Consider the following 15,043-nt stretch of genomic DNA (forward strand, 5'->3'; position numbering starts at 1 on the left):
GGAACAAAATACAAAAAAACAAGGTATTTGTTGCATAAATGGACACAGATTTAAATGCTTTTAAATTGACGCATCAATAGACTATCTTTCTTTTTAGAAAACACTATATTGTCTGTAATTTGGCTGTTAACATTTTTGGGGTTCTTTTATACACTAGTTCTTATTTTGTTTGGATTTATATATATATATATATATATATATATATATATATATATATATATATATATATATATATATATATATATATATATATATATATATATATATATATATATTGAGTTAGTTTTAAGTATTTTTTTTATACAGCCAAAAATGCTTCAAAAAATAAATATGCAGTATTTTCTGGGTGCAAGATTAAAAGAAAACGGTCATCAAATATTGCTCATAAGTCAAGTGTGCAGCAATATCGAAATAAATAAATTTAAAATAAACCATGAAAGCTCATGTACAATATTAATTCACAAACAAAAACAGACTGGGATCATAGCTTGCGTATTTCCATCTCTGTAATGAATCTTTGCGTGTTTCTCTTCCCGAGAGAAGAGAAAAATAAAAAGCGTTTTTCTGATATTGTAAAAATACAATTACACCCCATTTCTGACAGATTTGGCATCTGACACATCCATCGTGGTCCCGCCCATATTTTAATAGTCACGTGACGAGCGTCGCCCAGTTTGTGTCGAAAGCATCCTGCTAATATTAGCACTTTTAGCTAGCAGCTGACCAAACATCAAGTGATGTGTTGATATTTCTCGAACAAATGGAGGAAACACGAACGTGGCTCTAGCGGAGGCAGAGAAGAAAAGGAGCCCCTTCCTCCAGCATGGCCTTTATCGCTGAGACCCGAGGAGGTTATTTATCAAGAAGACACTAGCCCCGGCTAACGCTACAAAGTTTGACGGACAATTTGCTAGCTTCATTTCGGTTTGTCAGTTTTACTACGTAACCGCACAGACCGTCTGAGAGCGAGTTGTCAAATCTTGACGGTTAAGACCGCGACTCGTGCCTGTGGATTCTTATTCACATGAATTGACCAAGTGAGCGCTAACGTGAAGGCGAGTGAATATACGTTGACAACTCGAGCAACTCATGCTAACGCTGTCATCCAAACTTCAGTGTAACACGTCCATTGTTACCGAAATAAACAATCTCACCTTTCGAGAAAGTATCGACCGACACTTTCCAATAATCAGAATGTGAGTGGTTTTACGGCCGCTTTGTTTGTCGTGATAAAAAAACATCAGGATGTCAAACCCCAGGATTAATACAAAGTCGACGTGTTTGTGCACATCTGTCCGTTCATTTCCCTAATCCTTGTTACTCTCCACAATGCAGCAACAATAAATAATTTCTTGCTGCGCGGAGCGGGATATCGCAAATATCAAACAAGTGTCGTACAATTCATCTCAGATAGTTGTTGTAGGGAGCCACTCTTGGTGAAGTTATGTCGGGGGACGCTTCTGATAGTAGTGATGACTCGGATGCACAGACAAATGAAAGAGCCTGTACCGTCAAGCATCAAATCACCAATGGTAAGTCAATATTATGATAAAGTTGTAGCTTATCAATCACTGTCTTGGCATTTTTGGAAATATGGTATAACAATTCTTGACAGCAGGATGACACAAACACAAGTGTGAAGCTGTGTGGAAATATTCTATGTGCTGTTTTTATTTTTATTTTTAATTCTTTTTAGTGTTTTGACCACTTTTAGTATTTTCTCTGTCATTTGCCAACAATCACAAAATAAACTTGTTACATATTGTGAGTACTACATGCATCTGTGCAAAATAGATAAGATTTCACTTTTACTAATTGAGGTGTATAAACACCTGACTCTTTTCTTCCGCTTCTGCTACCAGCTAACCTCACCGGACATACCGAGAAGGTCGGCATGGAGAACTTTGAACTCCTCAAGGTGTTGGGCACTGGAGGTAAAAATAAATAAATAAATTGTATAGCTTACCTGGTGAATAATTTAAATAGATTCCACTTGTACTAGGAGCATTATGCATTCATGATCAAATACATCTTTAATGTTCAGTAACCACCTGGGATACTTCTGTCTTTAAGCCATTAATGGAAAAAAATGTAAATGGGCCTTTTTTGAAATACAATTAAACACAGAGCTGTTAACCCGTAGAAATATATAGCTATCACTTATTTATTAGTAGAATTAATGTTAATGCTTCAAAGAATAACTCATACAATTAATGAAATATTTACTGCACTTTGCAATGACATTCCAACAATGCGCATTGTACACACATATTTTTAAATAAAGACGGCAGTTTCCAAACATTTCAGTACCATTTTGCCATTTTCATGTCAAAATAAAAACAAATAATTAAAAATTTCACTCTTCAATTAGCTACACTTCAATGAGCTGTGGCCTTTTAGCGGATTCCAACAAGTATTATGACACTGACATTAACAGTATTATAGTGTTTATGTCTTTGTTATTCTATGATGAATAAAGTTGTCAGTTGTTGACTGGCCATTATTGGACATAATGAATTCATGCATGCATGAATAAATAAATATCGGGGTTAGCCTTTGTTCGTTTTCTGGCTAGCTGTCTTATTTGAAGAAACTGATTGTTTTGAAATGTGTGTTTATTTATATCCAGCGTATGGAAAAGTGTTTTTGGTGAGGAAGAACAGCGGTCACGATGCAGGCCAACTATACGCGATGAAGGTAAGCCTAAAAGTATGTTTGTCTGGCTTTGTATTACCCAGAGGCTAAATTGGCCGCTCATTTCCCTAGACTTGAAAGAGAAAACTATTTACACTGGATATAAAAAGTCTACACATCCCTATACAAATGGAAAAAAAAATAAAAAATCCATTATGTGACCTATAACTTGTAAAACTCTCTCCAGGATGTCATGACATAAAGCACTAATAATAATTTGGTAATGACAACTGTACAGGTTCTAAAGAAAGCGGCTATCGTTCAGAAGGCAAAGACCACAGAACATACTCGCACCGAGAGGCAGGTGCTGGAACACATCCGCCAGTCGCCCTTCTTAGTCACACTTCATTATGCCTTTCAGACACAAAGCAAGCTGCACCTTATCCTGGGTGAGTGGAGATCACTCAAGCAAATATGATGTCTGGCAGGTTTTTCTTGTGGACTTTTTTTTTCTTCTAAATATCTCTTATTTGTCTGTGTGTTTCTAGACTATGTGAGTGGAGGGGAGATGTTTACTCATTTATATCAGCAAGATCACTTTTCTGAGGAGGCGGTTCGCATTTATATCGGAGAAATAATCCTGGCTTTGGAGCATCTGCACAAGGTTTGTCTTCCTCTGTATGCAAACATGCAAGTACTAAATTTGAATACATCAGAGCTACAAATGGCCAATAGTGTATATGACAAGATTACATACGGTAGCAAACAGTTCAACACTCTTTTTTTTTTTTGTTCTTTTTTTTTTATTTTTAAATATCCCTAACCTTATTGAACTGTGGTATGTTCAATAAAATATAACTAATCACAATAATAATAATTGTGATTTTGTGTTTAGAATTTAACATGTACAATATCTGTTGAAAACGACCTGTTTTAATCATCAATGGAATTGTCATGTTGTGTTTGTGCAGCTCGGGATTGTGTATCGTGACATTAAATTGGAAAATATTCTCCTGGACAGTGAAGGTCATGTGGTATTGACAGATTTTGGACTCAGCAAAGAATTTCTGCAAGAAGAGGTATTATACAGTGGATGATACGTGCATTGGTTTTGTAACTGTTATTGATTGCAGTCATTTCTTTTCTTCCAAAAAGATTGTTTTTAACTTCTTTTTAAAATTCCCTTATCTTATAGAAGGAAAGAACCTACTCTTTCTGTGGTACCATTGAGTACATGGCGCCTGAAATCATCAGGGGGAAAACAGGCCATGGCAAGGTAGGTTTACAGTAGTAAAAGCAAATAGCTATAGTCGTTTATTGTACACGTTAAAATTCTCAATTCACACCTTTCGATGTTTCCGTATCATGAGCACAGTAGCATAGCTTTTCCTGGGACTTTGGCCTCCCCCTACATCCCCAAAACATTCATGTTAAGTTCATGAAAGACTCTAAATTGCCCATATGAGATTGTGAGCGTGAATCGATGTTTCTCTGTACGTATCCCATGATTGGCTGACGACTAGTGAGGTCACAAATGTGTTCTTAAAGGTACTAATTGTACGTGAAAAATAATGAAAGTATCACATTAATTACAGACAAAATATTAACTTTTTATTGCGATAATGGGCTAAATAAGTGAAGTATGTCTTTAAGGAACAACAGTCTTTCCCATCTGCATGAATTGTTGTCTTTCCCTTCATGTGATGTTTGCAGTCAGTGGACTGGTGGAGCCTTGGAATCCTGATGTTCGAGCTGCTGACGGGAGCGTCTCCATTTACTTTGGAGGGAGAGAGGAACTCTCAAAGTGAGGTGTCAAAGTGAGTCGTCCATAACCCCAAGCCTACATAATTTTCATGAGAATGTAATAAGACAAGTTGAGCACCGGGACATGCAATACTTGCAGTAATGCACGTCCAAAAGATTTGATCGCATAAATGGCGGACGAGTCATTGATATGTTCCATCTGAATTTTCTCAGACGTATTCTCCGCTGTGATCCGCCATTCCCCTCCATGATTGGACCCACTGCTCAGGACCTAATCAGGAAGCTTCTGGTGAAGGATCCTCACAAGAGGCTCGGTTCTGGACCGCGGGGTGCAGCAGACATCAAAACCCATGCTTTCTTCAAGGTTCTACTTCTCAAACGAGCTCTGATGATGCTCACTTGGTTTTATTTTCACAACTGGAATGCCCTTTTTACTAACAGGGACTGAACTGGGACGATCTTGCCCAGAAAAAGATTTCAAGCCCGTTTAAGCCGGAGCTGAAGAGTGAACTTGACGTGGGGAACTTTGCTGAGGAGTTCACTGGGATGGATCCAGTCTACTCTCCAGCGAGCACACCCCCAAGCACTGACCGCCTCTTCCAGGTCAGTTCTTGTTTGGTACTCTCCAATATAGACTACTCTCCTCGCAAAAAAGTTAGTGACATTTGGCTTTTGGATAAACTTAACTCATTCACTCCCAGCCATTTTCACATTTCGCAATCCCGTTCGCTCCCGGCTCTTTTACTGGATTTTGACTGATTCTGAATATTGTGTTCAATTGCTATAAAAGCATGGAACCTACCAAAAGAAAGATTAAAGTCTCTTCTTTCACCAGGAAAAAAAGTATGTTTCTATCTGTTTTCATTTTGCAGCAATTAGCGTTAGAATAGAGCTAAGTTTCATCAGTTTTCACAAATCTTTTTAAAATTGTAAGTAATTGAGCATTTTTTCAAGATGGCCCTGGTTGATCTCCTTTGCTCTGCTGCCACCTGCTGGCCGTTTGTGTAATAACTATCTTTTCTGCAACTGTTCTTTGCAGTTGAGAGGCTGCATCAAAGCCTTCTGTATGCTCTAGCATAAAAATAAACATAAATACGTCTTTGGGACACTTAAAACATAAAAAAAAAAAAATGTAGTTACACGTTATTGGGAGCAAATGAGTTAAAATCCTTTTCAATTGTACAACTGTTCAATGTTTCGGCTGTTCTCTGCCATATCATGTTGGCTAACGTGTATGTACCCAATATCTCTTGTATTATCTCAGGGCTACTCCTTTATTGCGCCTTCCATCCTGTTCAATAAAAATGCTGTAATGGGAGACTTTTTGGAATCCCAGGTTCCCGCCGACCGACCAGGTTCTGCCTCTGTCCAGCGCAGTGCAATGTTGGCGGTATGGAAGTTCAAAAACTTACATCGATTCATCATCCTGTATACTTTCTGTATCACGTGTGACACCAATCATTTTTATTTTTAGGAATCCCAGTTTTTTCTGAACTATGAGCTGTGCCTCCAGGGGCCACCCTTAGGTGAGGGGAGTTTCTCTGTGTGCAGACAATGCACACATAAGCAAAGCGGCCTTGAGTACGCAGTCAAAATTGTCAGCCGCAGGTGAGCTTGAGACCTCCAAAAAACTTTTATGACAATACAGTTGGGTTTTTTCTTGTTTTAGTATTGATCCTGAATGATGGATGAATGACCGCAAAACGACGACTCCCATATGCCTACTACTATCTCTATTTCTTTCAGTAAATAAAGCCAATGTTTTGTCTTCTTTAGGATGGAAGTCAACACCCAGAGAGAGATTGCTGCTTTGAGGCAATGTGAGGCTCACCCAAACATCGTTAAGCTGCATGATGTCTATACTGATCAGGTAAATTGGCGAAGAATTTAAACCCGCAATGATCAATATGTTTCGGTCCCATTTCCACTTGGCATAACATTTCAATATGGTACAATGTCGGGGTTTTTGCCAGAAAACTTGCTTAGCCCCGGGGGGAAAAAAATTCTTCAGGGGGATGTAGACAACGAATGACGTGCTGAATCTTATTCAATAGGGACAGACGGACAACTTGTGTCCATATCCAGCAATTACTACTTGTTAGAGCTGGAAGATGCGGCCAAAAAATGAAAAAAAATCTGTTTGTATTTCATTCTAGGTGATTATGATTTTAATTGATTTTAATCAAAGTAATAAACCCAACAAACATTTGTTTAAGGTTTCATTTATTAAAAAATAAATCCAAAGCAAATTTTTGAGACAACAATATTTTATACTGATTTTAAATAAATGTTAATGTAAACTTAACATTCATAGCTTGTGCAAAAAATAGCTATTCATAAGAGTGTATTATTTGTATGTTTCTTGATTTCTATATTTAGCTCATTTTCAATGATTCGATTTTTAAAATAATGTTTAATCGAACTAATTCCATTTATTGCTCAGCCCTAGGGGTTGCTCGGTTATGAAGAAATTATTAATCACGATTATTTTTTGGTACAAAATAAGAAAATGTTTAAATATAAAAAAATATTGAGAAAAAATTCTTTGAAACACGATTATGCAAGTATCTTTTGGATGCAACAAAATTGAATAAATTATCGATTTTAAATTTTAGAAAAGGTGCAAAGTATAATTTTTTTAATATATTTTTTTATATATATATTTTTTCTTTTTTACGATTATGCAGATTTTGTCATTGTGGAGTGTAATAATTGAAATTGTAATTGAATTTTGATGAATTGCACAGCCCTACCCAGCCCTATTTGTTGTATGGGGGGGGGGGGGGGCATGTCGCTTAGCCTGGCGTGGGGGGTTGGGCTTAGGAGCAGGACACAATGCAGTTATTGTGTTACAAATTGAATGGAACGTGAAAAACACAAATATTTGCAGTAAATAGCGACAAAGCAAGAAGAATGAACACAATGCACCTCTAAATTACCTCAATTTTTGCCCTCTCAGTGTTGCATTCTGCATGGACAGGCCCCACTTGTCACACTTTTAATGTACAGCTAAATGGCACCATCGGAAGCTCAACTGAACTGTCCTGCATATTGGAGTAGTCGGTTTAACACGGTCTTCTTGCGTCAGTACCACACCTACTTAGTTATGGAGCTTCTGCGTGGAGGCGAGTTGCTTGAAAGGATCAAGAAGAAGAAATTATTTGGCGAAGCAGAAGCCAGCCAGCTGCTGCAGAGCCTGGTCTCAGCCGTCAGTTTCATGCATGAGGCTGGAGTCGTGCACAGAGATCTCAAACCAGAGGTGGGCCAACGGGAAGACAAATGGTCATCGCCATATATTTACGTAAATACAAGGAAAGCTTCGCGCGGGAACGACGAGACGAATTTAAAACGGTGTTTTTGCGTTTACCTTTCAGAACGTGTTGTTTACAGATGAGAGCGAGAACTCTGTTCTCAAAGTCATCGATTTTGGATTCGCCCGATTGTGTCCCGCCGGCAGCGCCCCGCTGCAGACGCCGTGCTTCACGCTGCAGTACGCCGCGCCCGAACTTTTTGAGAGCGCGGGCTACGACAAAGCCTGCGACCTCTGGAGTCTTGGGGTCATCCTGGTAATCAAACCTAAAATTGCAGAGACGCGCGTCAGAAAAAAAAGCCAAGGTCCTGATCTCCATGTGTGCGGTTTTATCAGTACACCATGCTGTCAGGCCAGGTGCCGTTCCAGAGCGAGCAGGTGGGGATGACGTCGTCTTATGCTGCCGATATCATGCAGAAGATTAAAGAAGGAGATTTCTCCTTGGATGGGGAGGCATGGAAGGGTGTGTCGGAAGATGCCAAAGAACTTGTTAAAGGTAAGCGTGACATTCTTTTCTACATAGGAGATTAGAACGTGGATTTTTAAATGAGTTGTTTGTGGGTGGTTTTTTTTTTTTTTTTTCCCACCATCTTTTAAGAGTGTTTTCGAACAGTGTTGTGCGTGAATTTGACATTCTAATTAAAAATCTTGTCACCTATGTGTGATTTGATCAAATTAGCAGTTTTATCAGTGTGGTTATGAAGTCTTGAACCAACAAATGCCAAAGAGATTCACCATTAAACAGGGCTCGACAGTGCGAGCATTTCACTCGCAAGTACGGGCAACTTTCAAGTTCGTGCTGGTGAAAAAAAAATACCGCTCGCACAGCGCGAGCGAATTAATGCGCCCTCTGAATTATGTTTAAAACGTGCATTCGAAAGTTGCCTTGTCCTCCGCTGGCTCGCCCGTAGCAACAATCATATTTTTTCCCTATTTTTTTTTTCTCTTATTTTTTTTGTTCATATTGTGAAACTATAGTATGAATTGTTGCTCGTGTTCAACTGTAAAATGCTGCCTAATATGACTGAAATGGGAAAAAAAAAGAAATAATAATAATAATTATAATAATAATAATGTGTAACATGAGCGCTCATCATTGATTATGTCTTCTGATCGAAGGACTACTGACAGTGGATCCCGAGAGGCGCCTCAAGCTTTCTGATCTGAAGGAGAACAGCTGGCTACAGGGCGGAGCCTCCATGTCCACCACACCTTTGTGCACTCCAGATGTGCTCGAGTCCAGCGGGCCCACCGTGCGCACTTTTGTCAACGCCACTTACAAGGTAAGGTGACAAATTTGCTGAAAACCCTTCGACAAAAAAAATGTGACCCCTTTTTTTTTTTTTTTTTTTTTTTTTTTTTTTTTAAATCATTTTCCCGCGGCCAGGCTTTCAACCGCGGAAAGCGGGAGGGCTTCTTTCTAAAAAGTGTTGACAATGCCCCCCTTGCAAAACGGCGGAAACTCAAAATGACAAGCACAGGCGTAGAGACCCGCTGGAGTTCATCCTCCTCATCATCCTCCTCTTCCACTTCCTCCTCCGCCTCTGCAAAAGCGTCGAAAGCGCAGCCAAAACAAAGCGTCAGCCCAAAGCAGAGCTAGCCTTGAAGCAAAACGCGACAAGATGATGTCACGCAGAATTGCTCAGACAAGTTTAAAAAAATAAATAAATAAAAAATGTTCAGATGAAACCAAGTGTTGGTTGAGCTGCGGTGGTTGTCATCGTCACTTGATTACAATGTGACTGAGGAAACTCACTGAAATTGACGTCATCGTGACACGTTTCCCTACAAACTACGAATGTTACCAAGCTGTAGTTGGGATGTGAAGATGCACACAAATTCAGTATGTGGCCTTTAAGGAAATGCATAAAATATGCATGCTTTGTGTTTTTTCTCACCGTACAACAGTAACTTCACACACTAAAATCAGTTTCAAAATGGAGATGTCTCTCTTAACTGTGGGGGGAAAAAAAAAAACAGTGCCTGGCTTTGTAGGGTTAAAAGGGAAAAAGGAGCCATTTATGAGCCGAAGCCATATTCAAAAAACGTCAGTCAGAATTGAGCCAAGTGAATACACATGTTTGCACATGGCGGATGCAATGATGATAATCATGTCGTTGTGTCAATATTGGAGGGGTTACAACTTCACAACTCTGCTTTTACGAGTGTTGTGCTTCTTTTTGTTGTTGTTTTTTTTTCCCTCTTTCGGCTGGTAGTTGCACTTTGGGCTGAGAATGTAAATGATCAAAACGGAGCTTGCGAACCTTTGAGGTCGCATAATAGGACATATCGCACTATTAAAAAAAAAAAAAAAAAGTTATTTTAAAAAAAAAAGCTGTCTACTTACAAAGTGGTTGCAACTATCAACTTTTCAGTCAAGTTTAACTTTCAATATTTGGCAGCATCCACAAATTGCAAAGGTGATTTTTACTTGCTGTAAATTATTTGCCTTATGTACCGGACAATTTCAAGCATGCATATTTGTTGTGATATAATTTTTTTTTCCTTACATTTGGCTTGACGAACATATCGAAGCGTGTGTTAGTGTTGTCCTGCCAGAGAAGCGTGGCTAGTCAGTCCAGTCAGTTACCGGGCGGACTTCTTCACCTGAAATGTTTTTACAGCTCTTTTCAGCATTTGTAATTGATCAGAATGAGACACTTAATTATGATTTTTAGTAGAGATCTCTGGAAGCCACCATGTTAGATCTGCTGTATATATTTTTGATTTACCAAGACAAATTAGGCTCGCGTAATAATTGAAATCGTTTTAATGGTATATTTGTGTCCTAATGTGTTTTTTAATGTTCTTATTTTTTACATATTGCACATGTCGTTTTATCAATAAAATCCATTTCAGCTTTAAAGGTGCTTTCACTGATATTTATTATGTGTAATTGACTTTAATGCTGTGGTAATGGGGGTGCGTATTAAATGGGCTTTTGTGTACCGGGACTGTGAATGTCTGTGTGAGTGTGAGAACGGCACTGGGAGATCACTTGTATTGTCATCTGTGTACCAAATGAAGCATTATTGTGTGATTGTGTTCTTTGAATTGGTTGCTGCCTTAGTCTTTTATTATTATTACTATTATTATTTTAAAGGAAACTTGTTTGTTAATGAGCGTTTCACTTAAACTGTGCTGATTGGTGTGGATAGTTTTGTAGTAAGTAATTGTCAGTATCCTGTTTGTTCCTTTCTTTACCCCTTTTTTTTTTTTTTTAACTTGACTATTGTATTACAATGCACTGTCATTGATGTAACTGGGATTTATTTGCACCAAGACCATTTGTTTTGCTGCAAAATAAATATTACTTTTGAATAGATGTTTCTCCCTTTGTCTTCTTTACTCAGTACATTAAGATATTCGTGTTTGGTGTAATTTATCTTTTAAAAGTTTGCTACAAATACAATCAATACCGTTTCATGCCTTGTAAGGACTCGTAACACCTGTAGGGGGAGCTCAAGAGCAAATAAAATCCATCGGTGCCACGCCACAAGAAAGCTCATAGGGAAAAAAACAAACAAACATCCATTATAGTTAAATGTGTACATACTGTTAATATTACTATTAATTGTATGACATGTTGATCATCAGATTGTGTCCCCATTCAGTTCTGAGGTTCACTGTTAACATTTTTAGATCAGGCATTGCAGTGTTGCAACATTAATAGGAGAGAATGAAAAGGCAATTGTATTTAAATAACTAGAAATGAATGCATTTATTCTCTTTTGTGCCTTTCAGCAGCTGGCAATTCTAATGAAAAATCAGTGAAGAAGAAAGTGGCCGGTGTGATATTTGAACAGATGGTGATGAAGTCATTACTGTACTTTTAAGGCTCATTAATGTTCTTTAGTGACTTATCATCTTGCATGTCGTCCTTAATGCTTCTAAAGAGGTGCTTGGATCATAAGTGAATTGTCTTTTAAATCCTTTGTAACTAAGCAGAAATGGTGCTCATTAATGGAGAGTACAGTAGGCGATAGTGGAGTAGTGGGTAGCACATCTGCTTCAATCATTTGATTAATTCTTTTTTTTTTTTTTTTTTTTTTTTTTTTTTTTTTTTTTTAACATTTTCCTGAGCAGCCAGTCCATTTTCTGTGTACCCAAACCTCACTATGGAGTCACAGGAGTACCAAAATTAATAGGAAATACAAACACAATCAACAAAAGAGAACATCAATCAATAAAAGAGAACATTTACAATTGCAGATATATAAAGACATTCAATTAAAGAGAATATTTACCAATGCAGACATACAAAGGCATATAAAAGAGAACATTTATTCCTACTAATTTTGGCACTCCTGTGACTCCATACCTCACACCTCCGTCGCTGCATGTCTCCGAACATCTGCGTTCTCCCTTCCCCTATCGTCATTTATTTAAATTATTTTTTTTAGTGTCTCTGAATTTTGAGAGTAAAACTTATTTCCGCACAACTGACAATTCCAAAATTACATTGCAAGTGACAATGGCGGTCTTATGCTGCATTCGAGGAGGGTTTTGAAGTCCGATTTTTTTATGCACTCATTATCCCAGTTCAGCCCTCAAAATGTTTGAGACAAATGTAAGCAAAGATGGCCGATTCGGCAAATTCTTTTTTTGTTCTGCTTAACACGGTCATTCGAAATCATACTGTGACACGTGAACATGCGTCTTGTATTTATATTTGTTTCGAACGCTTTGAGGCCTCAACTGACACAATCTAAATGGGATAATTACGATTTCCCACTTTACTCGAATGCAGCATTTTCTTAGGTGAAATGACTGGACTTTTTTTTTTTTTTTAATTATTTTTTATTTTGACTACGTATCTCTGTCATTCTCGAGCAGGCATAAGCAGATCTACAAAATGTGACATTTACAAACCCAAGTGACTGGCATGTTTTTGCAGCGTATACATTGTTGGCTTGTTTTTTTGTTGTTTTTTTTTGTTTTTTTTTGCTACACTTCAGTGACTGCTCGGGCAGCAAAGGCCACCATGAGTAGTCGCGAAATGGCTTACATCCATTCAAGAACAAGTGCTCACAACAAGAAGCACTTTTACTCATAAAACTTTTAGGAACAACCCTGAAAATGATCCAAAATCTCAAGTAAAACATTAAAGGCTTCATGTATTAACTTATAGGTGGCTGTATGTTAGCTTACGTGCAGTATCCTAACTGATGTGAATGCCTGATGACATTTTAAACAGTGAAATGTTTCTCTTTGAGGGCGTATTGGTTCATGTTGAAGTCTTGTGTGCACCGATGCTGTCCATGGTTACTCGGCTCCATAAACTCCCCCTCCACTGGGGGTCAGCAGGCTTCTTGGCACTGACCTACCCAAAAGCCACTCGCAGCAACTGAGAAGTGATATAGTGAATGATATAATGTGTCGTGCAAGCCTTTAATCAAATTAATTTTTGAGTAGATAATTAATAATATATTGAGTGGATAATAAAGTAGTATATTGAGCATGACAAAGACAGATCTGGATGGATCATTTGAGAACATAGTCAGCAGGATCTTCATGCCATTAAGTTGCTTGTTGGCACCATTTCAGCTGCTTGCGTGCAAAGGAATGAAACATAAAACGGTATGAACGAGCCATTAGCGTTTAAAGGAAGTTAAACGGCTGGACGGAATGTACCCGTGATGAGGTCATACAACCATCTGATTTGTCTAAACTAATCAGAGAAAAAAAATAATAATAATCCTGTACCATCGTAATAATAGGCAATGATGATTTAACTAATAAATAATAAAAAAAAAAAAAAGACTTAAATGGAAAATAAACCAATTAAAAGTGCTACCAAGTACTACTGAATATAATTTAATTGGATTTAAATCAACAACCTCGAAATGATTAAAAATGGAACTAATTGAGCATGACATACACAAATATTTGTCACGTGTCATGTGACGAGACAGCCTCAATTTTTTTTTCCCCCATCATGTTTGTTGTTTGTGGCATAAAGGTGCTTAAAAGGGATACTTGACTTTTATTTGATAACGTCATTATTTTTCATGTACACGTAATGCTTTTAAAAACACATTTTGTCACTTGTTGACTATAAATGACATCACAGGTGCTCAAGAAACAGGTAACACGCACGCAAACGCAAACGCACGCACGCAAACGCACGCACGCACGCAAACGCACACATGCAAACGCACGCACACACACACACACACACACACACACAAAAAAAAGAGCAATGATGTTAAGACGTTGAATCGGTAAGACTACCGAATGAACAATTCTGAGCTCTTTTAGAAAAAAAAAGAAGAAAAGAAACGGGTAACGACCAATCATGGCTCAGCTGGTTTCTGGGTTTGGTCATGTGACATTAGCACTCGAGCCACGATTGGTTCGTTACCTGTTTTCTGAGTACACAAATTTGTTTTTGAAGGTATTAATTGTACATGAAAATTATTATAGACAAAATATCTTTTTCCTGCTAAAAAAAAAAAAAAAGATAAATGAGTCAAGTAGCATTTTAAAAAGGTAGGGGGGAAACTTTGCTTCATTTGGGTGTGGCCTAGAAAAAAAAAACAGGAAGTGGATTGAGGAAGTGATAAAAGGTGAAAGCTCAATCGTGTCAGAATAAAAGAAACAGTCAACATGAGAGTAGAAATCAAAAGCCGAACGGAGCAGAGTGAGTATGACAAGCAAACACAAACAGAAAATAAAACAATGTTATTTTTTATTTGTGGTTCAGTTGCGATGTCATGAACATTTAAGTCTTACTTTGTTGTTTTAATTTGTAATATCTACTTCCTGTTGTGCCCTAAATGATCATTCCCAACATGATGCATGTGTGTGTGTGTATTTTTCTTATGATTTTTAGATCAGTTTAAGACATCAAATATAAAATTCGATACAACTGACACAATTAATTCATTTTCCAGTCTAGTGCCCAAGCTCCTCCTTCAATAACTTCTTCTGAAATTCATTTATTACCTTAAGGGCCAGCAGGAGTTAAAGCTTCTCTTAATTGGTATGTCAGACAGGTCCACGGTTCAAATCCCTTGGCAGGTTTGAGGCTATTCGTCCATGCGGGTGGCATCGCTCGCGGGGGGCAAAGGAGCCACTTTATTCGCATGACTTGCTTGGATAGAAAGCTTGCGTTTGAAGACAAGCAGCGACCTTCGACCTTTTGTCCTCCTCGGACCCAGTGGCATTTACACGGGACACCTTTTATTTAGTGGCAGCCAAAACCCCGTGAGGATCTTTCCAAAAAGATACACATGGTACTCAATTTAGCTGTGTTTTTATTTATTTAGTTATTTTTTTTATAGTGTTTAACTGTTGTTTAAATGGTTTTATTTGGTAGTTGTCAAATTTTTA

The 15,043-nt window shown here is 37.9% G+C and overlaps 1 protein-coding gene across 1 annotated transcript; it reads left to right on the top strand.

Moving 5' to 3' along the window:
- Window positions 1–639: 639 nt before the first annotated feature.
- rps6ka4 (ribosomal protein S6 kinase, polypeptide 4) lies at window positions 640–11,031 on the top strand. The gene is made up of 19 exons (XM_077504993.1): window positions 640–1,196; window positions 1,336–1,532; window positions 1,863–1,934; window positions 2,630–2,697; window positions 2,933–3,083; window positions 3,183–3,298; window positions 3,606–3,713; window positions 3,830–3,910; window positions 4,348–4,451; window positions 4,612–4,762; window positions 4,840–5,001; window positions 5,663–5,788; window positions 5,873–6,006; window positions 6,175–6,268; window positions 7,487–7,657; window positions 7,773–7,964; window positions 8,045–8,204; window positions 8,828–8,991; window positions 9,096–11,031. The coding sequence occupies exons 2-19, from the start codon at window positions 1,445–1,447 to the stop codon at window positions 9,306–9,308; spliced, it is 2,355 nt and encodes a 784-aa protein (XP_077361119.1). The 5' UTR covers window positions 640–1,196; window positions 1,336–1,444; the 3' UTR covers window positions 9,309–11,031.
- The last annotated feature ends 4,012 nt before the right edge of the window (window positions 11,032–15,043 follow it).

Source organism: Festucalex cinctus, chromosome 18, assembly GCF_051991245.1.
Source record: "Festucalex cinctus isolate MCC-2025b chromosome 18, RoL_Fcin_1.0, whole genome shotgun sequence".
In the NCBI taxonomy this organism is placed as follows: Eukaryota; Metazoa; Chordata; class Actinopteri; order Syngnathiformes; family Syngnathidae; genus Festucalex; species Festucalex cinctus.

Coding starts and splice junctions, on each gene's coding strand:
- rps6ka4 (XM_077504993.1), top strand. CDS start 1,445: ATGTCGGGGGACGCTTCTGATAGTAGTGATGACTCGGATGCACAGACA. Junction 2,698..2,932: donor GCCAACTATACGCGATGAAG/GTAAGCCTAAAA, acceptor ACAACTGTACAG/GTTCTAAAGAAAGCGGCTAT. Junction 5,789..5,872: donor AGCGCAGTGCAATGTTGGCG/GTATGGAAGTTC, acceptor TTTTATTTTTAG/GAATCCCAGTTTTTTCTGAA.